The following is a 25,469-nucleotide window of genomic DNA, read 5'->3' as shown; positions in this document are numbered from 1 at the left end:
GGCAGCCCCTACTGTATGTACTGGAATGTGCCAAGGCTTGCTTTTGGGGTGGGACACCATGACCTCAGGCAATAGGATGGGTGGGTGCGACTCGGCTCACATAGAAAAGGAAAGGAGCAGCGAGAGATGAGGCGGGTGAGAATTGACAAGAGTTACAATTCATGTACCCTCGTGTACCAAACGTTTGAGTGTCCATAGATGGAAACTTTGGCTGACATTCACCGTGGAAACCACAGAGTGGGAAGGCATGGGTTAATGATTTGTGTCATCTCTGATTGAGTTTATGACTTTGACAACTGTCCACTTTTGAGCGCAAAAAAATTTCCACTTTACTTTTTGCTTCACAGAGGGAGGAGGGAGAGGAGACGGAGGGGGAATGCTGTTTCTTTAAGAGAGAGGGAGTGAGAGTGAGTGAGGGAGAGAGAGAGAAAGGGAGGGACCTCTTTGCCCTCCAGAAACCAGGAAGGGAATTGAGTTGATCTGCTGCTGCTTGGTTAGCGCATACGGGGCTTTAAGCTGCACAACAGTGAGAGGGAGAGGAGGAGAGGAGAGGGCTGAGCTAACCCACAACAAGCTTCACCACGGCCATCGCAGGTGAGCTAAAGGCACCCTGCCATCCCCTCGCTGTCTGCCCTGGGCCTGACGACCAGAGGGGAGCAGGGCAGAGGAGGAGAGGAGAGAGGGAGGAATGAGGGAGGGGGACAGAAAGGAGAGCAGGGTGGGGGGGTTGGCCGGAGAGGAGAGGTGGGTCGCAGCAGTAGTCCCTAGTCAAGGTTCCTCTTTTTTTAATCCTCCTAAAGTACTTCCTCTGTACTGCTCTTTACCTCTGGGGAATCTTGAGATAAAGTTTATAGGATGTGTTCAAGGCATTAACTTTTCAGGCAGGTGGAAGCACTTAGAGAAGGAGGAGGAGGAGGAGGAGAAGGAGGGGGGTGGGGGGGTTCTCGGGAGAGGGTGGGGGGTACTGAACGAGGGGAAGGAGGAACCAAAAATAATTGTAATGGACAAGGTATAAGCAATAGCAACAACTTTTCGGGACAGTGCCGATTGTAATGCTCAGTGCGGGGCAAGTTGTGTGGTGTGTGCGCAGGGCATGTTGTAGTGGCATTAGACTGTTTGGAATAGGAATAACTCATAATTTAGGTCAGGAGTTTTAAGTGTGTCTGAAATGTCACCAGCCAATGAGAGAATCCACCTCTGATGTCTGGTTATCGCTCTGACAGTTCAGGCTGCATTTTTCAATTTTTATTTTTTTCACACGAAGCTCGGCCCTGTTTGATGGCTGGTCTGTACTTTAATACCTGGCAGCCTGCTAGCAACATACTGTAGTGTATAATTCAGCCCTGAGTGCTTACGTTAGAGCAGGCTTGGAGATAGTGGGGGTGGTGAGGGCAGCGAGAGCTGGGACTCGTAGTCCACAGCGAGGGGCTGCAAAGCAGGTCGAATAGGGTTTCGAACTCTATATCCCAGAGTGCCTTGCCCTTGGCCATCCAGGAAAGGGAACAGCCGCCAGCCTATCCCGACAAGGAGGTGTGGTGAGTGAGCAGCTGTCAAGCCAATGAGAGCAGGGGATGCGGAGCCGAGTTGTGGGCTGAAAACAGAGGGGGGTGGGGTAGTGGTGGTGGTGGTGGTGCTTGGGGGGGGTAGGTGTCTGTTTGTGTGGGATCAGGCAAGGGCTTGCCTGTATGACTAGGGCCACTCGCAAGTTTCCTGTCTGGTAAAGCTCTAGCCCTGCCCAGAGACGGAGGCAGCAGAGCTGGCCGGCAGGCAGGGGAGGCAGATAGGGCCCAGGAAACATTTTCTGCCTATTTGGTAAGCACTCCAAAGACATCCACATACACACACTCACTGTGTCTTCAGACTGTGACTGAGAGGAGAGGAGAGGCGAGCAGAGGAAATAAATACCATAGCGTGTTGTGTGTGAAGGAGAGTGAGAGAGATGGGGCTTGATAGAGTTCAGAGTTCTTGACCCACTTGCAGATAAAGGAGGGAATGGCAAATAGGTCAGCGCTGAGTGTAAGGTGCTGCACAGAGGAATAGTTTGTCATAAAGTTTTCATTTACATCAGGCTAACTTTTCAGCTATTGGCATGCATCGTGCATCGGTGTTGTTTCCATCTTATTAAGGCACAGTATTCTTTTAATGTTTTGGTCTACTGCTGGGACTAAATGGCACTGCTGCTATTATTAGTAGAGTGAAAAGATGAAGACAGTTGCACATCCTGTACTGCTGCTTCTTTAGGGGTGTTTAAGTAACTCTACTAAAACCACTGCATCAAATGTTTGCTGGAGTGTGGCCAAGCGACTGAGCTGATAACTGTCAAGAGTACAGGTGGGGTGTTGAGTAATAGTTGATTTGAGAAACATCAGACATCTTTTCTTGCTGAAGGGGGAGAATATGTGACACATCTCGTGACAACTGGATTTCAGTGGTAGGGTAAGCTGCCTCAGCTAAATCCACGCAATATTAAAATAAAACTTAATCTCTGGTAACTTTGTGCACTATGCTGGAGAACTCATGTACTTGCTGATTGATTTCAATTTTTCTCAGCTACTCACACCATGATCAGTCTCATGACATCTTTTACTCCCGATCCACTCACCCCCCCTTCCTCACCAGCATCGTGTTAAAAGCAGATTCTAATCTAGCCTGTCATGTCCTGCTTGCTTGTGGCTCGTGGTTTGAAGACTTCACAGGAACCCTGGCTGCCTCTCTCAATAACCAGATGCATATTTTTTGGCTTTGCATACTTGTTGAACCCGTTTTTTAAACGTGTGGGCACGGAGAGGGTACAAGACGCGCGCGGTACATGAAGACGCCCAAATGCTGGGAAAGTGTTTGGAATGCTTCTCAGAAGGCGGCAGCTGACAAGGTTGATGAGATTGTTGTTATTCAGTTCAATGCCACAGAAAATATAAGTTACAGTAAATGTTGTCCTGATGCTATGCTCTATGCCACCTCCTAGCTACCACTATAGAAGAAAAAGTATAGTTAGTTCAAGTAAATACCAGCAAGAGGTTAAACTAGGACGCCATATGTGTTTGTGTGCGAGTGTGTGCTTGTGTGCATGCATGCATGCGTGTGCGTCTGTGTTACCAACAATAGACTCCAGGGGAATTGCAGGGGACTTCAGTGGCTGTGGGCAGGTCCAAGACACCACCCATCAATTTGGCGGTGAGGCTGAATACAGTTTGATATTCCTGTATGTTTGTGCCTACACCACTATGGCCTGAAACTAGCAGGTTCAGACAGACTGAGAAGACAGGTTGCGTGATGTCGCCGTGGCAGTTTGAGGCTTTATTTTAGAGTGAAATGTTGGCTGTATACAATGAACTACATGTAGCAGTCATTATATTTGTTCAGTTTTGTTTATGTGGTCGAATGATGTATTGTGGCCCATATGGTGGAACCAGAACTTGAGTTGTTTTGTTCTTCATACCAAACAACATAATTTCTGTGCTGCTGATCTATTCCTATATCTTCATTTGTGTAAGTTAAAACATTTTAAATACTTTCATCTGCCTGTTTTCCTGGCGAATGTAGCTTCACTTCCCTCTAATGTTTGGTTCCCCTGGTCAGCTGCTCAGTATACCACAGCTTCCAGCCTGGCTAGGCAGATAGACAGACCCCTCTCTGTTGTTTTTTCTGTTGTTGTGCTGAAGTCTAGGGGGAGTAAAGGGGCTTCTTCTGTTCTCTTCTGGGACATTTATTATGGAGAGGCCAACACAACCTGATCAAATTAGACAGGGAGAGGAAGAGGCTGGGATGTTTTTCAGAGTAGGGGTAAAGCTAGGCTTGAATTTTCACACTTTTTGAGTCAGATGATGTCTTTTTGTGATATATTAATTGAGGGTTTTCACATTTTCAGTTTGGTGGAAAAACATGAGTTCATTAAAGGTAGTAAAGTTGATTGTTATGTTGATATTAAACACTGTAGTACAGATGTATGCTTCTTTTAATCAAGCAGAAAGGCCCTCTGATCAGGACGAGGGTATGTGACCAATCTGACACTGTCTGCATGTTGATTTAGTAAATTGTTTTGGGATGAAACAGGAGAGAAGATGGGTGGGTTGCACTGAAGGACGGCGAGACACAGGAGGTGGGTGGGTCTGCGATGCTTTGCCTTCTCAGCAATGGAAAGGGGAAGTGGGTGATGTGGTGGGTACTGTGCAGTGCAGAGTCTGAGACGGAGATGGAGCAATGATGAGATGAGAGCGACAGATGAGAGGAAGAGAGAGAGGGTGTGTGTGTGTGTGGGGGGGGGGGTCAGACAGTAGGGACAGAGAGAACGAGCAAGCAGAGAGCTGGTCATCTGATAACAGAGCGGGTTCTGTTACACGCCTGTCACAGACTCACAGGAAGTCGTCTTTCCCTGTTGGGCTGCGCATGCACAAAGTGGCGCATCCAGGGGCACGTCGGGCCTGCGGGCTGACCAACCGGCCCGCTTGAGTTCTGCAGGACGACGCTGTGTTGGGTTGTAGCGACGTTTCTGAAACCATGTGTTAGATTTTGTTACACTTCCTGGTTGGCAGCATGGCAGTGTCAGAGCATGTTACTCAAGCTAAAAGGAACTCAGACCGTGGATGTGGTTTTATTGCACTACAGCTTATGAAAAGCGACTGTCCCAAGATGTGTGATAGGACTCATGACTTGCAATGAAATATCCACGAAAAGACCACATTTTAACTGGCATGAAACTAGTGCTGCTTATAGTTTTTATGGAGATAATACTGACCACAGAAGCAGCTGCACAGTGCTGTACAAAAGCCATGCAATCCTACCTTATTTAAGATGATCGCTTTTTGCTGATAATACTACTTAAATCGATTGTATGTTGTCTCAACTCAAATGTACTTTTTGCTGCTTTACACTTAAGTGGAGTGGCATTAAACTACATTATGATGTTTCTTATATTTTGTCTGACTTACAGGTGAAGCAAATATGAGAAAGAGTTACAATGCAATGCAATCCAACACCACAGACTACACATTCAAATATTACCTTAGAGTTTCATCACCATGTTTCTGTTGTTGTGTCAAAAACTATTTAAAAAAATGTAAGTTCTGCAAAAGCATACTTCACAGCTGTTGTACTGGATTGAATTGTACTGTGTTTTGTATTTGCTAGCCTGTGGCTAACCAGTCGGTCTGACTGCTACAAACAAGTGAGAAAACAAAACACAGACAAATTAAGAACAGTGTGAGAGTTTGCACAAGTAATTAGCAGCAGCTATAGGTTTCACTTTTCCAGTTCCTTTGCTATCTGGCAGGGCAAACATGGACCTTTACAACATCGTAAAACCCCCCTGCTAGTTTCCTCACATTAAACTTTGCCCAACTTGTGGGTGGTTACCTTCCCTCTTATTGAGGCAGGTTACACCAGGTAACAGTGAGATCTCTCTGAGTTTATCATTGACATCTGAGCCGGATTCTTAAGCCACCATACAGTACGCTCAGTTGTTATGATTGAGCTTTAACGCCCTGCCTCGCCCACCACCTTTTCACTTGCTTTGTGTCTGTGTTTTGGCTCCCCTTCCTGGTTAGTTTCTAGTAAAAAGCTGCCAGGTCGAGGCCAGCCCATGCAACTTCAGTTTTATCAGTCGCTTGCTCTCTTCCTGCTTCGCTCCCAATATGACCAATCAGGTTTCCTTCCACCACTGGCAGCATTGAGTCACTTGGCTGGGGCACTTGCTTTAAAGCCACTCTTCCAAGGAACTGCCACCCCCTCCCCATTCCGATTATCTGGCCTTATCTCAGTCTGACCTTGAACCCACTTGACCTGAAGTGATTCCCTTGCAGCAGGGCGGGCTAGGCAGGTTTGTTGCCATGGAGGGTCAGTTGAGATAGTCAGTGAAATAAGGACGGGAGGAAAGTGAAATGATAAAGAAAGGGTCTGGGAGGCAAAGACAAGAGCAAAGGGCCAACCAAGTTCTTCAACTTGTTGTTTAATATCAAGTTGTTTTTGCACTCTAATCTTAATACATGCATAAAGTCCTCACCTGTGTAATATTGGAAGTAGCCTAATAGAATTGTTCTCTTGTAAAAACAATAAGCTAATAACACTTCACAAGGTGTTATAAAATTTCTGCTCTGTATTTCAGTAGTAAACGGTGGCCCATCTGTGCTCCATTAACATTTATGGTTTAAGGGATCAATGATTCAGTTATGTTTGCTCTGATTGCTCCTGCGTAAAGTTGGGCTGCTCAGTAGGTTTGAATTGTGCTTTATTTTTATGAGCCAGTCATTTTTTGCATGCCAGAGTTTAAGAAACCGTTACCTGAAAGTTTTTTTTTTAATAATAGGAGACCAAAGAGAGGATATTCGCTTTAAAATTCAGTAGATTCAAACCAAAACATAATGGAAATATTAAGTGCAGTACTCATTGAAATAACAGATTTTACTCTTTTTTTGGTAGTCTGATGGAAATTATCTTCACTTTAGGTTTTTCTTGAGTTCAATACAACCTTAAAAAAACATTAAAAAGTGCTTGGAGGGTGTTTAAATCTTCATCTCTCTCAGAAACATCTGAGGTTGCACAGGGTTAACAGTTTGTTCCTTTGTATTTAGGAATGACTGGTATGTGTCAGCCAAAGACAGAGATACTTTGAGAGTGGAAATTCTGCAGTCCTTCCATAGATGATACGTATCAGGCATGTTGAAAACACTTTTACTAACTGCAACCTCAGGCTGATGTCAACGTGTTTGTCAGTGAATGACAAGCAAATTGGGTGTGACTGCCTTGGCATGGATATTAAGAACACACACAGCACAGTCATCTGAAATAACAGCAAAACTGAACGCGCTTAACAGGAGACCATTGTGGGTTGTTTCGTCCCTGACCTGTAATTTTGATATCTGTCCTTGCTGTGTGTAGATACATGGGAAAGGGTATGGGGACGTAACGGATGAGATGGAGGTAATGAGGGCGGGGATGGGATGGGTTGGTTCTGTGTTAAAGAGGTTGTTTGACTTGCAAAGCAGGCCTGGGTGCTCTTGCACTGGGCTTTGAGAGAGGGCCCTTCCCTGGAAGTGGAGCACCAGGGACACGGACAGCTGCTGCGCTGCTTTGTGCCGGGTTGTGGGCCTTGTCACCCACAGGCATGAATTAGTGATAAGGAATGTTTCAAGCCATGAGGAGGTGTCGGGATCAGGTTTGTTGCACTGTGTTTCCTCTTTCTTAGTCCTCTTTGCGGGGTTATTCGAGGACAGGTGGCTCCTGCATGCAGAGTAGTCCCTCCATGCTTAGTTGGCACTGAATGGCATTTGTGCGTGTGTGTGTTTGTATGTGTGTGTTTTATCTCCTCTCAGCTCAGCGTCTTTACCCCACAAAGCCGTGACCCAAGGGTCAGCTATATGTACGGGGGATAACGCGCTACGCAAGCTTGTAGCAAAGCCTGGGGTAGTGCAGGTGCTGTGTGTGTGTTAGAGAAAAGCAGGTTGGCTCGGGTCTGGATGGGCTCACAGAGATCTATTTCCTCCTGTGAAGGACGTGACCAGTAGCCATGCGGTTGCCCTTTGTCTTGCTCTTTCTTCCATCTCCATCTCACTATGCTCTCTCTTCCCCTCTCCCTCCTGTGCCGTCTCTCTTTGTCTTTGCCCTCCCTCCCTCAGCATATTCAGATGAGGGCTTGGATAATAAAATTTGCTCGTGCCATGTCTGACAGTCCTGTTTTATCGCAGCATAGTAAAAGACATTGGCAGTGTTTGCAGAGGCTTTGTGGTCAGCTGCCCATCAAAACTTAATTGAGTTAAGGGAGACGTACAGTAAGGAGAGAGAAACGGTGGAGACGTCGAAACATTTCATCATTAATCAAACAAAGCAGTACTCTGTGACCTGATATTTGAATTTACAAACTTTTATCTTTATCATAATGTGTTGCTTAAATGAAAACAATCATTGACCCATTTAGAGGATCGTGATAAGTTTGAGCTCTCCTCCTCTCCTGCCTGCCTCCTTACAGAAGTCTTTTTTTAAAGCCTTTACCTAACTCTCACCTGTGGGCAGAGCTGACATGTTGCCAGATCTCAAGGTGTGGAGACAGATAGGAGTTGCTCTTTACAAAGGAGAGAAAAGGGAGAGGTGAACACAGGTGAACAGGAAGGAGAGAGGAGAGGCAGCCAGGTTAGGCAGGTTTGGTAGTGGGGTGTAGCGTACAAACATACCAGGAGGGCTGATATGAAGGAATGTCATTTGAACTCCTTGCTCTTGTAGAGAGCAACACACTCAATGCATCCTCCAACCCCCCCCCCGGCCTCAACCCCTGCTAGGTCTCCCTGGCAGATGGAGAAGGGGGGGTGGATGTCCTATATGTGCGTTTATGTGTGTGTGTTTTAGGCGTTATTGATGTCTCTGGGATGTTACAGTATTTGCTTGTGTGTGTGTTAATAGAGAAATCGAGGATGGCTTGTTCTGCTGAAACCCCCCTCCCACTGCGCAGGCTTCAGTCGATCATTTTAATCTCCCCCCCACACGTGAGCGAGGGGACAGCCTTTCCTGAAACTTGGCACACAGTACAGGGTGGGGTAACCAGCTCAGACCGGATTGACAACCTCCCTTTTTAATACTGTTCCCTCGCAGCTTGTTGCGTGTCCTCTTCCTCCTCCTGTGGAGTTTTTCCANCTCCACCTCCCTCGCCTCCCCTCCCCAGCTCTCGACTGACACAGAGTGAACAAGCTGCACAGTCCAGCTCCCAGCATGCACTCTGATCCTCGCTGCCCTCTGCCTATCTGTCCTCCACGACCTCTTACTTGGTTTCTTGCACGAGTGCATGCTCACACACCCATAGATGTAGGCGTGTTTACAAGGAAACATCCACCTGCACACACATATAATGCATAAACATCTCCACTTAGTCATTCACCCACTCATGGTGTTTAAGCAGGCACAAAGGCTGGCCAAAGGCTTTCAGAATTATTGTTCGCCACTATTTAGTCAGTGCCACTCACTTATTGCACATTGCCCTATGTCTGCTCTTGTATTAAATATGTAAATACACCTGTTGTGTCAATGGATTTGCTTAAAAATCAGTTCCAAGCAGATGTGATGTGTAACACTGTGGTGTTACTTTGGACAGTCGCTCAATGCTCAAGCAAAAACAAGTGAAATGTTTCAATTGGCTGTTTTTGCTAGTATTATTTTTGGAGCTTGTTGCGTGAGCTACCCCTTACATAAAAGATTATTTACTGCATTAAACATATGCAGCAAATGTAAAGCCTTCACTGTGAAGTTCAGTCTCAGGTCAGGCACTCATAGAACACAAAATGACTTTCATAACTTTAATTAGTCCTTGTGGGGAATAAGGAACACATCATAGTGAAGGGTTTTGATATGGATGGCTCTGGTTAAAAAACAGATATGTTCATGAAACTGTCAACGTGTCGATGTGAAAAATCAGTAGAGATGTTTTTGCATTGCCAAGATACTAATGAATAAAGATGACTCGTTTGAGTGAATCATTTTAGATTTTTTTTTAGTGACAGAAAAAGTCAGTACACAGTTTACTCGGATGAAGGTCATAAGCATTCAGCAGTGTTACTTAACTTGTGGCCCGTGGGCCGAATCTGGCCCGTGATAGGGTGTCAGGTGGCCCGACGGCCATTCTCTAATTCACAATGAAAATATTTTGATTTATACTGGGATTTTTTTTGCACTTAGAATGTAAATAAGGTCCCAGAGTGCAAAAAAAGCATCAAAATAGATGTGGCAAATTAGCATTTTTACACTTCTGGTTCCTTCGTCTCAAAGTCAGTTGGTTTTTGGTTTGCCTTAAATAAGGTCTGTGGTCAATCGAAGCTTAAGAGATTTTCATGTTTTGTTCTATGACATAAAATACATCAGTACATACCCACTTGTGAATTTTGAAGCTTTAATGTGTCTTGTAAAACGCGGTTGCTAACAAGTGGCTAATGAGCCTACAGAGCGTCATCACCCCAGACACGACTCTACAGCCTAATTGTGATGGTGCAGTTGAAGTCGTGACTGTAGTGTCGTTTATAGTTAAGCATTAGCTTATTAGTCATGGCAATTGCATTTATGCTTCAAAAATCATAAAGCTGTGTTTCTTTGTGAAGATTATCTTGCTGAGCAAATATGTAAGTATCTTAACTTTTGTTTGCCACAGAGCTTTTTTCTGCAATGATATAAAATCCAGTGGAAACATACCATTGGCATTGGCTTTTTGTAGAGGGAACCAGTGCAATTTTAACTCTCGGGTTGCCTTACAAAAAAACCCCTTTAGCACTTTGTGAAGCTTGTTTATCAAAAAAAATGTAAAAATGTGAGGATCCCTGGGACCCCCGTTAGAGGTCTGGGCTAAGTCCTGAATGTGTGTCCTCAAATTTTAGAAACATTCTGTGTGCACCTGACACCTGACTGGCTGCTGTGTCTGGAATTGCCTCTTGGTTAGATAAGTGAGGACAGCCAGTGTCGAAAGGTTGAAAACATGCAGTTTATTTATTACATATACTAATAAATTTTATTAATATTTGTTTGTTAACTGGCCCCTGTCATTTTTCAAAAGTGGCCCCCAGGCACAGCAAGTTGAGCAAAATCATATCATCAACACTTCTTTAATGGGTCACAACAGGTTGCAGACCAATTACTACAGTAGTGTTCATCAACCACCTATATACTGTACACTGTTATACAGCAGCTTTAACTTGTCAGAGCAGTGCCTGGTTTTTGTTACAGTTTGTCTGTTTTCCAGATGTTGCCATGAGTTTTAAGACAGATTTTTGACATATTGAATAATTTTGCAGTCTTTTCCTTTCCCTGAGTTGTGACATTTTGCTTTGAAAGCTCATCCATCACAATGCTGATAACCAAACCTGTTTTACAGCTATAACAATACTAATTGGCACACGACCTGATATGACCTAACTCTGTAGATTTTTGCCAAGATACTTGAGAGTCTCTCTGTATCTCATGGACTGTGCAGAAATGTCTTGTGAGGGATCCTGTATATGCACAACAATGTATACTTCAGTGTTTAACTTGGTATCCTTACAGTTCTTACAGTAGGACTCCTCTCACACCCTCACCTCCATAAAGCCCTCTTTGTGTATGATATCAGAGGGGCCCCTTGTGTAGATCTATAGAATTTGATTTCATAAAGATATGAGGAGGAGTTATTAGAGCTGTAGGATCTTAAGAGCAGGATACCAAGACTATATAGGTGGGCGATGTATGTTAGTGTAGTTAAAGAGACTGTATTTCCATATACTGTGCTGCGTCCCGGCCATGACAATGAAATCTTTAGTTGGACTCAAGTGAGTTCAGTGTTCTTTGTTTCATCACAATTGTAGTAAAGCCCTACGCTTGTACTTAAGATTGTGTCCTCCATTAACGTTTTGTGTGTACTGGTTTGTGCTCTGAAGCATTCCAGTGTATATTTCTGACTGTGGTGAATCGATTAATCAATATTCCTCTCCTTTCCTTTATCCACATAAAGAATGTCATGAACTGATCTATTATTTCCTCCTTGTCTTTCCCCTCCATCCCATCCCTCTATCCGACTCCTCTCTCCCCTCAGACAGGCAGACGGACAGACGGCAGGACGGATACACGGGTGGGGGCTGTGCTAGGCGGCTCGGCGGCAGGCTGGTGGAAGATGTCGTCAGGAGCCGGCGGGAGGGGTGGAAGGCGGCTCAGGGGGACAGCAAGCAGTGGCGGCGGAGGAGGGAGAGGAGGGGCAGGAGAAGCAGAGGAAGGCCCTGTGGGGATCCCGTTCCCTGAGCACAGCGCAGACATCCTGGGCAGCCTGAACAAGCAGCGGCTCAGCGGCCTGCTGTGCGATGTGCTCCTGGTTACTCAGGAACGGGAGTTCCCAGCTCACCGCTCCGTCCTGGCATCCTGCAGCACCTACTTCCACAAGCTCTTCACTTCAGGGGCCGCCGCTGACCAACAAAACATCTACAACATCGACTTTGTGGCGGCGGAGGCTCTGGGAGCATTGCTGGACTTTGCCTACACAGCCACATTGACAGTCAGTCACAGCAGTGTGGCTGACATCCTTGCCGCTGCACACCTCCTGGAAATCCCACCTGTCCAGGACGTCTGTACACACCTGCTGGACACCAAAGTGCTCTCCCCGCCGGTACAACACCATTATAGAACTAGAAGTGACATGTGTAAAAGTCGAGTTTAAGCTTTGAGATTTGATCTGCTCTGCCTTAATGAATGTGACACCACTAGCAACCCATTGTAAGTGTTGAATTAACTTATAGCAAAGCACAGACCAAATGTAATTCTCCTGCTTCAGCCACTTAAGAAATGAGGTGTCCGTTCATCATACAACCCCCTTCATTAAATAGTCAGCATAGTCAAGCTTACATCATGGCCTTTATCAGGCTGTCTCACCATCCCAAACACACGCCCACAGTCTTTGAGTTCAGCACTTACTCATTCTGAGCCAATAACGTGCAGGACAGCGTGCTATTTAGCCAGCTACAGACGCAGCATATCACAGCTACACTTCAACATGATCAAGTGTAGCTGTGATATGCACATGCATGTGCTCATGGGTATAATGAACCCTTGGGTGTGCATCCAGGATACCCAGAGAGTGATATGTCTGTGCTGATAGGCCTTACAGATGTAGATTAAGGTCTGTCTTGTCAGCTTTCACTTCAGCTGATGTGCTTTGTAGAAAGATGGATGACGCATCTCCACTTGCCTCCACTGTACAAAAATGAAGTCAAAACATTAAGGATACAGCTGCTGCCATCTTGAGCTGGTGACATAATTTGGTCTGCCCAATAGCAATCTCCGCTCTGTCCAGTTCATCCAACCATTTGCAAACAGCACCAATGACTAGAACAAATAGCTTTTAATCATGACATCAAACTCCCCCTTTTATAGCATCAAATAACTAATTAAAACCAAAGTAATCAGAAAACCACACACTTGAACTAACATCAGCTTAACAAGAGCTACATAAAAAGAGAGAAACGATCTTTTGGAAAAATTTATTTGATGTGCACATTGATGTTTTAGATTGGCCTATGTCCCATCCACTAACATGGAGGGGGCGGAGTTTATGATCAGTACTGGAGCCAGCCACAAGGGGGCGATCCAGATGTCTAGGCTTCACTTTTAGGCAGCTGTCATGTCATACATATTTATTATACAGTCTGTGGTGCAAACTTTCCCTGACTTTGAATTTCTCCTGCACTCACTCTTTGTTCCCCGTCATGTTTCACTAGGCGGGCAGTGAGCGAAGAGATGAAGATGAAGATGAGGACGGGAAGGGCAGAGGAGGCAGGGAGCAGGGGAACCGGGTGCGGGCCCGGGAGTACCTGGAGTACTTCCAGAGAGGAGCGCACTGGAGCAGCAGCTGCAGCACGCCAGAGCTCAGGGACCTGCCCACACACCTGCACTTTAACCACGGTAATGGGGGGGCCCCCAGCAACGGGGCTCCTGCTGGCCCTGGTGAGTACTACTCCCCCCTCGCCCTCGCCTTGGCCCAGGCCCCCACACAGGAGCCAGAGGAAGAGGATGAGGATGAAGAGGAAGATGAGGACGGGGACGCGGTGCAGGGAAACGGAGCAAGCCTGGGGTCATCTTACTACCCTCCATCCCAAAACGGGCACTTCTACCTCCCCCCTGAGTCCAGGCTGGGGCAGGACACAGAGGTGGACGATGGAAGCAGGGAGGCAATGGCGAGGGAGAGGGGTTCCGCCAGCGCCCTCCTGCAGCAAATGATGGACTCCATCGAGAGGCAGAAGGAGCGCGCGACAACAGGGGAGGAACAGGGAGATGGGGATGACCCCGACATGGAATTTTACTTGAATTATTTTAACAGCACGCAGCACGAGGATCCAGCTTCGGCTGCTGTGACACAGGGAGTGCCGCCGCTCTGGTTATCACGGGGCAGAACAGGCCAAGACAGAGCAGGCGGAGGAGGAGAGAGGGTGGTGGGGGAGCGAGGCAGCGGGGGTGGAGCGGGAGGAGGTGGAGGCGAGAGGAAGATGCGCTCTAAGGCCTTCCAGAAATGCCCCATATGCTCCAAGGTCATTCAAGGAGCAGGCAAGCTACCCCGCCACATCCGAACGCACACGGGGGAGAAACCTTATGAATGCGCCATCTGCAAAGTGCGCTTTACCAGGTAAGCCCAATTAATGAAGTGACTACCCCATGTCACATGTACTAATAGTCTTGGACTTGGCACTGTGGACAAATCGCCCAGCAGTGGGAAACACCACAAAGCCAAGAGCAGGAGCATTAGCGCTAACCAACTTAGCTTTGCATTAAGGAGGCAGCGCTGTTTGTGAATCTTAATGTTTACCTTCATCATGACTGAGTGTCCCTAACCAGGTTTTTTAATGTCACATTGAAACCAAATGCTAATCAAAATGACATGCAGAGTGTTCCAGCTCTGAGAGAGGGGGTCAGGTGGTTATAAAAGTCTGTTTTATTGTGACTTGCTTCATAGCAAAGTCCTGGAATTTTAACATAGGGGTCCTATAAAAGAAGGCTGTGCCATGGCAGTGTTATCTAGTGGAGGGCTGCTATAAAGTGTTCTGATACAGAGGGGGATTACAGGCTCTGGATGGTACTCTGTGTGCGCCAATGCAGTAATTTGAACTTTTGATCTCTGGTTATGTTGATTATTGCCCACGGCAGAGTAGTTAACACCACCCCCCTCCTCTCTCTCTGTCGCTCCTTTACCTCTCTAATGAAATCTGCCATGTGCCGCTCAGATAAATGTGGCCACTCTACAGCAGAGGACTTGAGCGCACATGGTTTTCCCTGTATTTAGGAGTCCTGCCTTTTCCTTGAAATCATTCCTTTAATTAATTAATCAGTGGACTTGTGCTGGAAATAGATGCAGTAGGCTAGAAATACCCAGAACCACTGCTGGCATGGCAGGTAGGGAAGACCAATCTGAATTTGCCTTCTAGCTAAATTCGACCGGCAGTGGGAAGGGGGTATTGTAATCTTAATCCTGTTTGATCAGGGTTAAGAGTGTGCCTCGCACGGTAATAAATCACTCCTGTCCTTTAAATAATTCACCTCTGTCAGTGTGCCACTTTGTTCCAAGGCTTCAGCCTGTGTGTATGTGTGTGTGGGTGCATGCATGTGTTTCTCCTCACTTATATTTCTTTGTTAATTTTTATATTTGGGGCACAGTTTGAACACACCTGAATAGGTTGTGGTGGGTTGACTTATTTGTTTGTATGACAGCTAATCTACCCACATGATGTGTGCGTATGTGTGTGTGTTTACGTGTATGTGCGTGCTAAACAGAGTTGTCTTAACTACGCTTGTTTGTTTAGGAGCCCTCTGCCCTGGGTGCAGGAGGGTTAGACGATTAAAGAGCTCGGGAGCTAGAGAGATAGTAAGGGCTAAAGAGGGGAGGGAGGGACAAGAGTGAGATGAAGGCCAAGGCAGCCTGATAAAGTTCAGTGGGTGGCAGTGTACCATCGCAAAGTAAAAAATGTTCCAGGTTGTAATGAGATGACGTTAGATTTAGAGAAGTCATAGTTTGGTCTTGTTTTGATTTGAGTTGTTGTATTTGGAAAGTGAGTCGTCCATATGAGCTGTTTGATTTGCTTAGAAGTGACAACTGCTCTTATCCAAAATTCAATCAAATTACATCTCGTGGGGGGAGAACTAGGCTGCAGGATTGATGACGTTTTACAGGCTCATTTATATTTCAGTGCTACTCAACGATAAAAGTCAAGTTTTCAAAATGATTTTGGAAGTGTACAGCTGCAGAGGACATTCAAGTCACTCATTTTCTATTCTCAAAGCACACGCGTTTTAGTAATCTGTCATTTGTTATGGTGTCACCCTCATCGAAAAGTTAACAGAAATCATAAAAATGCCAACTGACACAGTGAACGTTGAGCTTTCTTCAGTCAGCAGTTGTGCTCTTGTGTGTAATTACACAGATAGAGATGTAAAGTTTATGGCTTCTCCTCATTTGGCCTGGCTGTCCTCACAGAATAATCCCATTGGAAGAGATCCAAAAGATGGCTGTTTAATTGGAAATAAAACAATCCAAAGCATATTAAGCTGACCACTGTGCACAGGAGAATCAATTATATATTTTGAGTTAATTTGTGTTTGATAATACATGTTCTGATTTGTAACTGAGGCTGGAAAGAAAGACTGAAGCTGGCTGTGTGTGTACTAAGTGTATTCAGATATGTGTCAGCTGATCCTCTTGTGCATTTGAATTTTTTTTTTGTCTGTGTATTCTGATATGATCTTGTTTATTTTTCTTTTTTTCCAGGCAGGACAAGCTCAAGGTTCATATGCGGAAGCATACAGGAGAGAAGCCTTACCTGTGTACGCAATGTGGAGCCGCCTTTGCTCACAACTACGACCTGAAGAACCACATGCGCGTACACACCGGCCTGCGCCCCTATCAGTGCTCAAGCTGCTTTAAGACTTTCGTGCGCTCAGATCACCTGCACCGCCACCTTAAGAAGGACGGCTGCAACGGCATCCCCTCTCGTCGGGGCCGAAAGCCTCGGGTGCGAGAGCCGGGGCTCCTCGACGCCCCCCTGGGCCTGCTGAGCCCCAGCTCCGACACAGGCCCTGGGCCTCGCACCATCAGGGGACGGCGGCGCTCGGAGGCGTCCTCAGCAGCAGAGGTGGAGGGGGCTGCCGGAGCCCATGCACACAGTCCTCAGCTGCAGGAGCTGGCGGGGGAGGCAGGGCCCTGAGACTGCAGGGGCGACAAGGACACTGCTGGACACCATAGTCACTCTGCACCGCCTGTGAGACAGGCCAGTGAACAGAGAGGAGAAAAAACATGCAAAGGCAAACTTAAAAAAAAAAAACAACAACTAACTATTCCTCTATAAACCAAATCAGGGTGTCACAAAAAATCTAATCTTTATATTTCTTTCTCCTTTTACTTTAGGAAATGGAGTAGACATGCAAGCACTTGAGTCGGTTTATCTGTTTAAAGAGCAAAGAACGCTTCAAATCATGCACCCATGACGTCCACTTTCTGGGCCATTTCTTTCTTTATAATGTTAAGGGTTTTATACATTGGCATATGTGCTTAGGCAAACGTATGATAGATACAAAGAAACTCAAAGCAACTATGCAGTTGATTTAGATTTTTATTGGTTTTGTCCTCACAGCCTTCAAGCTCTAAGCAAGGTGTCTATCAAGCACCTTCTGGCTGCTGTACGGGTGAAGCGAGGACAAATCCTCCCAGTGAAAACAACTCTTTTTCTATTCTTTTGCAGGTCTGAAATGTACAGTTACCATAGAAACACCATTGCCACAATATGGCATATGCAAGGAAAACTCACCACAATTTTGATGCAACAGTTTTTTCTCTCTAAATGTTCCAGAAAGAATCAGACAAGGGTTTGATTGAAGTGGTACTTACTCTATAAAATGCATTTTAAGAATCTATGGTTTGTCTTATTGAAAAAAAAAAACAAATTCATGTAGAGTCAAATCCACTTTAACGGGGGCTCTTCAATTGCAGGACTAGGGAATATGAGGGGTGGAGGGTTTGTGTTTCTAAAGCACTACCATTGTCAATGTATCTGTTGGCTTGACTACGTTGCCTCTTATCCCTCACGACCCTGCAATTTCAGCATTTCTGTTTTCCCTTTTGATTTTGTCTTAATTTTTTTTTGTCGTTGTTCCTTTTTGTTGACTGCTTCGGGTACTTGACACTTTATAATTGTATACATGTATATACAGCAGGTGGTGATATGACATTAGTCCCCTCTTAATGCTGAGGTGTACTTACCAATCGGGTTTTTTCCTCTTAGGCTTGATGTCATATTTCTCACAGAGTGAAGCTCGTGGGTGAACGAAAAAAACCTGTATGAATGTTTGATGACAAAAAAAAAAAAAGCATTGAGTCACCCATTTTGTCCTAAACTTAACACTTGACTTGTATAGTTCCTGCCCAAAGGATGAGGAGGTAGAATGAATGAATGTGCTTAACTTTGTGCAGTTTTTTCGGATTCTGTCCTTGTGTGACAAGGCGCGGGTAGCATTTAACCAACCGCAGGTTAAAGGAATGGCAGGGAGCCCGAGTGAGAGAATGACAAAGAGTACGAAGAAGAGATAGATGAGCACCTTTTTTCTATATTTGCACAGCTTTACTAAAGATATCCAACAGAGCGAGAGAGAGAGGTATATTTAAAGGAAGTGGGCTGGTGTTGGGGAGGGAGTGAGAGGAGGTTTATGTATCATGCTTATTCCAATCTTTTTTGCCCTAGGGACCACACAACCGTGAGGCAACCTGTATGATGAAGAGAGCAATAAATACCTGTCCAAGTTGGGAGGCCAAATAGGAGCGCAGCTGCAGCTGGTTGATGGGGGAGGGGAGCAAGGGAAGGGGAGGGGGATCTCACAATGTCTGTTGCATTCCAAAAAATAATCTCCCCCAGCTCAGCCACGTTTCCAGGCAGGAGGGGATCAAATCAGGCCTTTTCTCTCCCTCACTCTCCCTCTGTAGTCCTCTAATGCCCCCGAACTAGCCTGGAGGGGATATTATTATATTAGAGCCTGGTGTTACTGTGGGTAGGACGCCTGGTGCTGGCAGTTTAGTGTGTGAGTGTGTTTATATGTACGTGTGTTTGTGTACATGTGTGTGTGCGTGGCAGCCAGGGTCGCTCTGGCCACATCATCACTGAGTGAGTCAGCCGCAGCCTGTTCAAACATGCACCCTGAGCTGCCAGCCCCAATGCACTTTCTCTGTCTCTCACACACATATACACACACACACTCCACTCACTGGGTCCAGGTATCCTGTAGAGAATGGGAAAACACCAGGGCTGACATATCTGTTTGACTATTGTAAGTGACTCCATACATCTGGATTTGTTAGTCTTAAAATATCCAAGTTATGTTATTGTACTCCAAATTCAATGCTATTTTCCAAACGAGCACATCGAGCCTTTGAGTCAGGAAGAGAACATGCATGTGATTTAGAGCCCCCCCCCCTCCCCTCTTCACCCCACCCTGTAATTTCTGCAGTGGTGCTGTAGTTCAACTATCAGTCCTTTGCACCTTAATTGGAAAGAGACAGGTTATGAATGCACTTTGTTACTGAGGAGGGCACTTTTGTCAGCGAAACGGGTACTTTGAAACAAACCAGTTGCAAATGAGATCAGTCCTTTCTTCTGTCCACGGCGGTGAAGTCGAGCTCCTTCACTGGTTTTGTTCAGGTTTTGACGACAAGCTGCCAAAAAAAAACACACGTTCAGATCTCTCAAAGAGACGCCGGGTAGGCTCGGATACAAACACGTTGGGTTGTGTGACCTTAAGAGGAGACACAAATAATCCATGTAACTGATTGCACTTGAAATGTCGTGAGTTGTCTTTATGTCTTAATGCAAAGGAAGGGGCTGGAAGGAGGTGGCAGACAAAGAAGAAAGGACACTGTGTGCGTGTATGCATGCATACTTTTTTTTTTTCGTGTCGTGCATGTGCACAAGCATGTGTCGTTGGCTGGCAGGCTGGAGGGTCTCAGGACAAGCTTGGATAAACAAACTTTGTGTCGGCCCCATCTGTTCACCAGCTACTCTCCTAACTACACGTGTTCTCCGAGGAACCGCAGTGATAATAGGTCCACGGTACCGCAGAAGCAAAAATACCGTATTGTTGAACAACTCATTGGACAGTTGCTTGTTTACTTCATGGCTCTCTTGGTGCAGATTTGCATAACTCTTTGTTTACCCTGGTTGGTCATTGTCAGGGGTTGGCTAGGTCTTGGGAGTTTTAGTTTCTATTTTTGCTCCTCTGTTATGACAGAGATGGGGTTTATTAATGCACAGTTCGACTCCCACAGGCAGACCAATGCAGGCTGTGATCTTTATGTTGTGGTATGTTGGTGTGGACCGCTTAAACCAATTTTGTCTTGATGTGGCAGGAGGTGAAACCTGTTAGCCACCTTAAATATGTTTCTTTGGACCTTTGATATTTCCCCAAAAGTCTTATGTTGTTTGTTGATTAACCAAAGCTTTTTTGCCCTCGATCTTAGTCTGCTGTCTACGAGAGATATTGAAAGTTTGTCTATAATTTATCCAGACTGGGCCTCCCTGACTACGCCACACACAGATGCCCTCCTCTTGAATACATATGCAGAAATGTGTGTGAAATCATACAGATATTTACTTGAGTTTGCTTTCTCTCGCTCTTTGTATCCTTGTGGACGATAGAATCAGAGGTTTAAGGATGTATAGTTTTTTTGTCTGTCTACACTTGTTTTTTTTTCTTAAAATAACGTGTTGTGCTACATTTTTTTTCTAACAATTTTACATGGCTGTGCGTGCGTGTGTGTGCGTATGTGTGTGTGCGTGTGTGTGTGTGGGTTGGGGTCATGGTTTTGGGTTGCTGTGCCAGGAGGGTGGGGTAAATGGGTGCTTGGGTGGGGTTATGGATATAAAGCCTGATAGCACTGGAAATGGTGCTTTAGCTGAGAGAGCAAAAGTTTGCACTAATGTTAAATGTCCTTGTCCTGCTTATGGGAGAAGGGCAGGAGACCTCAGAAAGGCCTGCAAGTTTCCATGAGCACAGAGCAGTGTGGTTAATACTCAACGGTCTCACAACGAGTCCATCCAACCCCTCCGTAGAAATAATCATGTACAGTATATTAAGAAATATACAGACGTCCAACTACCAACGACAAATACCAAAGGAGAAGAAATGGCTTGCATTCAAGTCATTGGACATTTTAAGCTACCAATCTCATGTTGGATTAATAGAGTTTTATTGTTGAATCTGAAGGCTCTTAAAAAGAGAACTTTTAATGGACACTAGATGTGTGATGACAGCAAATCATATTTGCTCTTTATATTAAGAAATATTCCAAATATACAACATTTAGACACTTAGAAAGTAGCAAAGCCTCTCCGAAAACATTTGAAATATTTGAGTTGGTCTGATGGCTGAGAGATGTTCTGTGTGCAGGTGCCAGAGATATCGAATCCAGTTATTTTTAAAAAATTTGAGATTGGATTGTATCAGCATTTGTCTCATGAAGTTGAAATGATTATGAAAAACATTGTTATTGTTGAACACTGTTATTTTGACCATTGCTAAACTGGATGATTTCAGTTTCTGAAAAGATTTAAATGTTTTCGAGCTGAAGCAGACTGGGACTCTGTGGCCTTGTCTGAGCAGCACTAAGCTTTTTTTGTTTTTCTTTTCTTTTTTTTTTTATTGTTTCCAGACAGTTGTATTTTGCAGTGTGGGGCCGAGGCTCACTCCCACCAGGTGGACAATGCATTGAGGGCCACAGTGTGCCTTACGGACTGACAAAACTCCCTACTTCTTTGTCTGTTTTTTTTCTTCCCATATTTAAAAAAAAAAAAAAAAAAAAAATTCAAAAGCTGATTGGCTTGGTACTGAAATTAGTCACTCATCTGTTTAAGCTTTACTTGAATTAATTTATAACAATGTTTCCGTACAAGCCACCACTTTAGAGCTTTGCCTCTACGGTTCCACAACTGGTGCGTCCCCAGCCTCAGCCCCACACCAAGGTTACTCTGACACAGGCTACACTGAGACAGTCTCAGAACTTCATTGCAAGTGTTTTTCCAAATTGACCTTGATATGTTTTTACCCTGTGCTTTTATCAAAGAGTTTCGGTGAATCTATCTGAGAAGGCCATAAAACAAAGACGACCAACAACGATGATAACAATTATTATAACTGTAAATAATCAAACGAAGCAGGACGAGGTGACTGTTAATATTGAGATTGCAGACGGGGGACTATTCGCTTTGCTTCGTCATTTTCCCGCACACCTGATTTTTTTTCGTGTGTGTTTTCCATCAGGCTCTTGGTGCACAGCAAGCTGAGCGCAGCATATGCAGTACGGCACAATGCGCAGCGTGGCTCTGGCACTTACACAGACAGCCCTGGGTCCTTCAGAGAGGCAGGCTGCTGTCTGTTGGCTGCTCTCAGCCAAGTGGGGACAGTTTGCACTTGGAGTCTCTGTCAGTCTCTGGGGATGCAAAGGTTGGCATACAGGGAGGAGGATTAAATACGGGTGGTAGGGGAAAGCTGGATGTTGTTTTTCAGGGATGAGGTTAGAAAGCCCAGGTGATGGACTGTTTGCTGAGCGGTGGCTCAGTGCTGGTCCTTTAAGCTGGTAGGAATTGCATGGCCACAATATGATAAGAATTGTAACACAAAGGAGGTCACCGCAGACTTCACATTGGGGAAACAGCAACAATGAGAATGTTGCTGATCTCTTTTGTCTCTATGTAAGTACTACTCAGGTGGAAAATACACTGCTATGCATTGGGTTTCAATGTAAGTTTATGGTATGTCTAATCACCCTCCAAGTTCTCTGTATTTGCCTTTTCTTGTTCGTACCGATATTTAACATAATAGTTCCCAGAAAGATAAAAGCAGGAACAGTTCCCTCATTGTAAAGTGGCTGTGACCAGCCTATTTCTCCATCTAATATTGATCCAGTGAATTGTTTGTTGGAGGGAAGGAAGCCACTGGAGATTCAGTCTTATTAGTCAGGCTGTAACGTTTTTGAAAGGAGATGGGGTTGGAAAAGCACGGGGGGAGGGTAGGGGCGGGGGCGTATGTTCTCTTACTCTCTTCTCCCATCGCTCTCCCTCTCTCCGGACTCAGAGTCTACATCTTTGCTGCCGACTGGCCTTTGATCAAAGATCACACACCCTCAGCAGGGGAATCGACAGGAGAGAAAGGAGGGAGAGGGGATTGGATGAGGTGCGGAGGAAGAGACAGTTTCAGTTTTCAGTCACCTAAAACCAATTTAGGATACATTCCATAACTTCATACTGTGATTCCCACTTTGGAGTTTTTGGCAGGTGTAAAGGATGTGTGTTGCAGACAGTAGCGGGAGACGGTCAGCGTTTTGCAGTTGGCCGTTTCTGTCGTCACTCTGTCTCGCCTCACTATCCCTCCGCTGTACGACAGACAGACATGTAGACAGACAGGTTTAAAGGCCCCCCGGTGCACCGCTATCCAACTGCCTTTTTTTTTTCAGCTTCTGCGATTGTAACAAAAGCACTTTGCGAAAGGCCATCCTGAATTTTGTGTGCTTTTATTTTATGGTTATCACTATTGTTATTGTTTTTGTTGTTCCTGTTGATGTTTTTTCTCAGTGCAAATTATTATTTAAATGCAAAAAAACAATTTGATGAAAATGAAAAAAAATTTTTAAAAACTTGAATATTTGGTATCTGGACTGAAGGTTGCTCAAGCTGCCGCCTCATCCGGACATAAACAAAGACATCTCTGTTCTACTACCACCGTACCTGTTATATGCAGCTTATTGCATAGTCACACAAAGGTGTATGTGGCGGGGGGGTCCTGGACAGACCTCCCCCCGCCTGCTCTCTGCTTATTGTCTCAGATCTTGTTGGGAGAAAGGTCATTTGATCTCATTTTGGGAGACTCCTTTTCTTGAAAAAGAAACCTGTACAACAGTTGCAAAGCTTTCTGAGAAGGCTAGCTGTGCTGAATGTTAAACATGCAGTGTTGTATCCACTGCAGAATCTTTTTGTCTGCAATAACGCCCTGTCTGTCGAGTTCAAGGCTGGATCTGGTATCCATATAGCGCTTAAATGATTATGAGAGGCGGATGAAACGGCCAAACGACCATCATGCACTTTTGCAAATCAGTACAGAAATTTTTTTTGGCCTTGTCAAATCAAGTTTATCGCAGTAGAGTGAGAAGAATAATGATCACGATAAGTATTCAATAAATCCATAGTTCAGTAAATGACTTGGGAGAGAAAGAAATAGGCTACTATTTATAATAGATTGAGTTGTAACTGTGATTATTATGATAATCCTTTACAGAGCTTTTTTTGATGTACATTTAAAATGGCAGAATTCGTCCCAATTCTCAAACCTGGACGTTAAATGTAAACGCACACGATCACATCAGGCAGGAAACTGTCTCTCCGTGTTAAAACTTTATTCCTTGTTGCACATCTGACCACGCCCCGCTCTGTATCACAACAAGTGCATCCCAAAGGCAGAGCACCTGCTGTGGCATCACTAATTGAATGGAGCGTGGCCAGGAAGTGCAACGTCATCGAGCGCTTTAACCCGCAGAGTGTCGGCGGATGTTTTCCTCCCTATGTGATTCATTGTGGGTCTACTGTTTTAAAAACAACCCCTTTCTCTTCACAAAGGTTTTTTTTCATAGCGTAGCAGTCTGTCAGTCCATATCTGTTGGAAGCTGCAGGGGGGGAATATTGGTGATTTTTGGAGAATTTGCACTTTTTGGCGATGAAAAGAAATTGTATTGTATATGAGACCACTAAATCCACACAGTCTAAACCATATAATTCCATTTTGTGTCTTTTTTTTTTTTTGGTTCTGTTCTTCTTTTTTTTAATATATCCAAAAATGTCTGGCATCTGGTTGTCTGGTTTAAAGAATATAAAATCTTTCTATTAAAAACAATGGTTGCAAAAATTGGCGTGGATAATTTTGTCTCTTATTATAACTTATTGCACATTATACATTAGTTTGTGACAATTTTAAAAACAGTAGTCTTTGGTACTTCTCTACCAAACACTGGATAGATGCTATACAGCTTGCTACACTACACTAACATACCAAAACTAAGCTAACGTGACTTTTACTCAATTTTAAATTTCATGAGACAACAAAAATGGCGCAACTACAGTTGAACTTGAACTTTATATGATGTTTTATGCTTCAAATAGCCAACCTTAAAAAAATGTCATGCACACCCTGACCGACCCTGGCATTGGCTGTACTCTACATTAGCTAGCTAGCTAGCTAGCTAGCTAGCAAGATTACAGGATGGTAACATTTAAAATAGCTTACTTTTCTCCTTTTTTATACTGCACCCTGGATGGATTTTGCCTTCTTTATTTTATTGATCTCCACATACACTCCTCTGACATCCACTTCACACCACTATAACATCAACGTTAACCTTCAAAGATTGCATCGCTTGTTCAGACTGTGATGACTCGCTTGAACATTTTTGTTTTAAGGTGCAATATTAGTGCCCCACCGCCTCGAGAATGGTGCCCTAGGTTGCCATCTATGTTGCCTATGGCAACCACTGTTGTTTGGTAGTATTATCTGTAATTTAAGAATTTATGTTAATGGAATACTTCATCTCCCAAATGATCATTTGTATATCAGTTACTCACCGAGTATTGCAATGAATTCATGAAGAAAACTGTTTTTCTCACATGGCTCTACAGTGAACGAAGAATCCAAAAAGGTGAACACATCTCATGAATCAAAGTAATCACGGTCCGCATTTAACAATAGCAAAACTATATCAAAACATACAATTAACTGTAACACGACTCCTGCAGAATAATTTCATCATAATAATCTTAGTCTTATTTATCCAATCATATGCTAAGCACTTCCCAAACACATGCTATACTGCTAAAATATTACAATATAAAACACTCCCGTGTCCTGAGCATGCTCATCCGATGCATAGCTGCCTTTCAAAGCACTTAAGCACACATTACAAGACAATCAAAAACAAT

At 44.6% G+C, this 25,469-nt stretch overlaps 1 protein-coding gene across 1 annotated transcript; it reads left to right on the top strand.

The window, feature by feature from the left end:
- Positions 1-506: 506 nt before the first annotated feature.
- Positions 507-24,402, top strand: zbtb7a (zinc finger and BTB domain containing 7a). Its single transcript, XM_050055325.1, has 4 exons — positions 507-594; positions 11,531-12,094; positions 13,203-14,104; positions 16,238-24,402. The coding sequence occupies exons 2-4, from the start codon at positions 11,609-11,611 to the stop codon at positions 16,671-16,673; spliced, it is 1,824 nt and encodes a 607-aa protein (XP_049911282.1). The 5' UTR covers positions 507-594; positions 11,531-11,608; the 3' UTR covers positions 16,674-24,402.
- Positions 24,403-25,469: the final 1,067 nt, after the last annotated feature.

The sequence above is a fragment of the Epinephelus moara genome, chromosome 10 (assembly GCF_006386435.1).
Source record: "Epinephelus moara isolate mb chromosome 10, YSFRI_EMoa_1.0, whole genome shotgun sequence".
NCBI classification, from domain to species: domain Eukaryota; kingdom Metazoa; phylum Chordata; class Actinopteri; order Perciformes; family Serranidae; genus Epinephelus; species Epinephelus moara.
The sequence above is the reverse complement of the archived record's forward strand: the minus strand, read 5'-3'. Positions and strand labels throughout refer to the sequence as shown.

What these genes read in the sequence shown, in the direction of transcription:
- zbtb7a (XM_050055325.1), top strand. Translation starts at nt 11,609, where the DNA reads ATGTCGTCAGGAGCCGGCGGGAGGGGTGGAAGGCGGCTCAGGGGGACA. An exon ending in CCAAAGTGCTCTCCCCGCCG is followed by an intron (nt 12,095 to 13,202) that starts GTACAACACCAT and finishes ATGTTTCACTAG; the next exon opens with GCGGGCAGTGAGCGAAGAGA. An exon ending in TGCAAAGTGCGCTTTACCAG is followed by an intron (nt 14,105 to 16,237) that starts GTAAGCCCAATT and finishes CTTTTTTTCCAG; the next exon opens with GCAGGACAAGCTCAAGGTTC.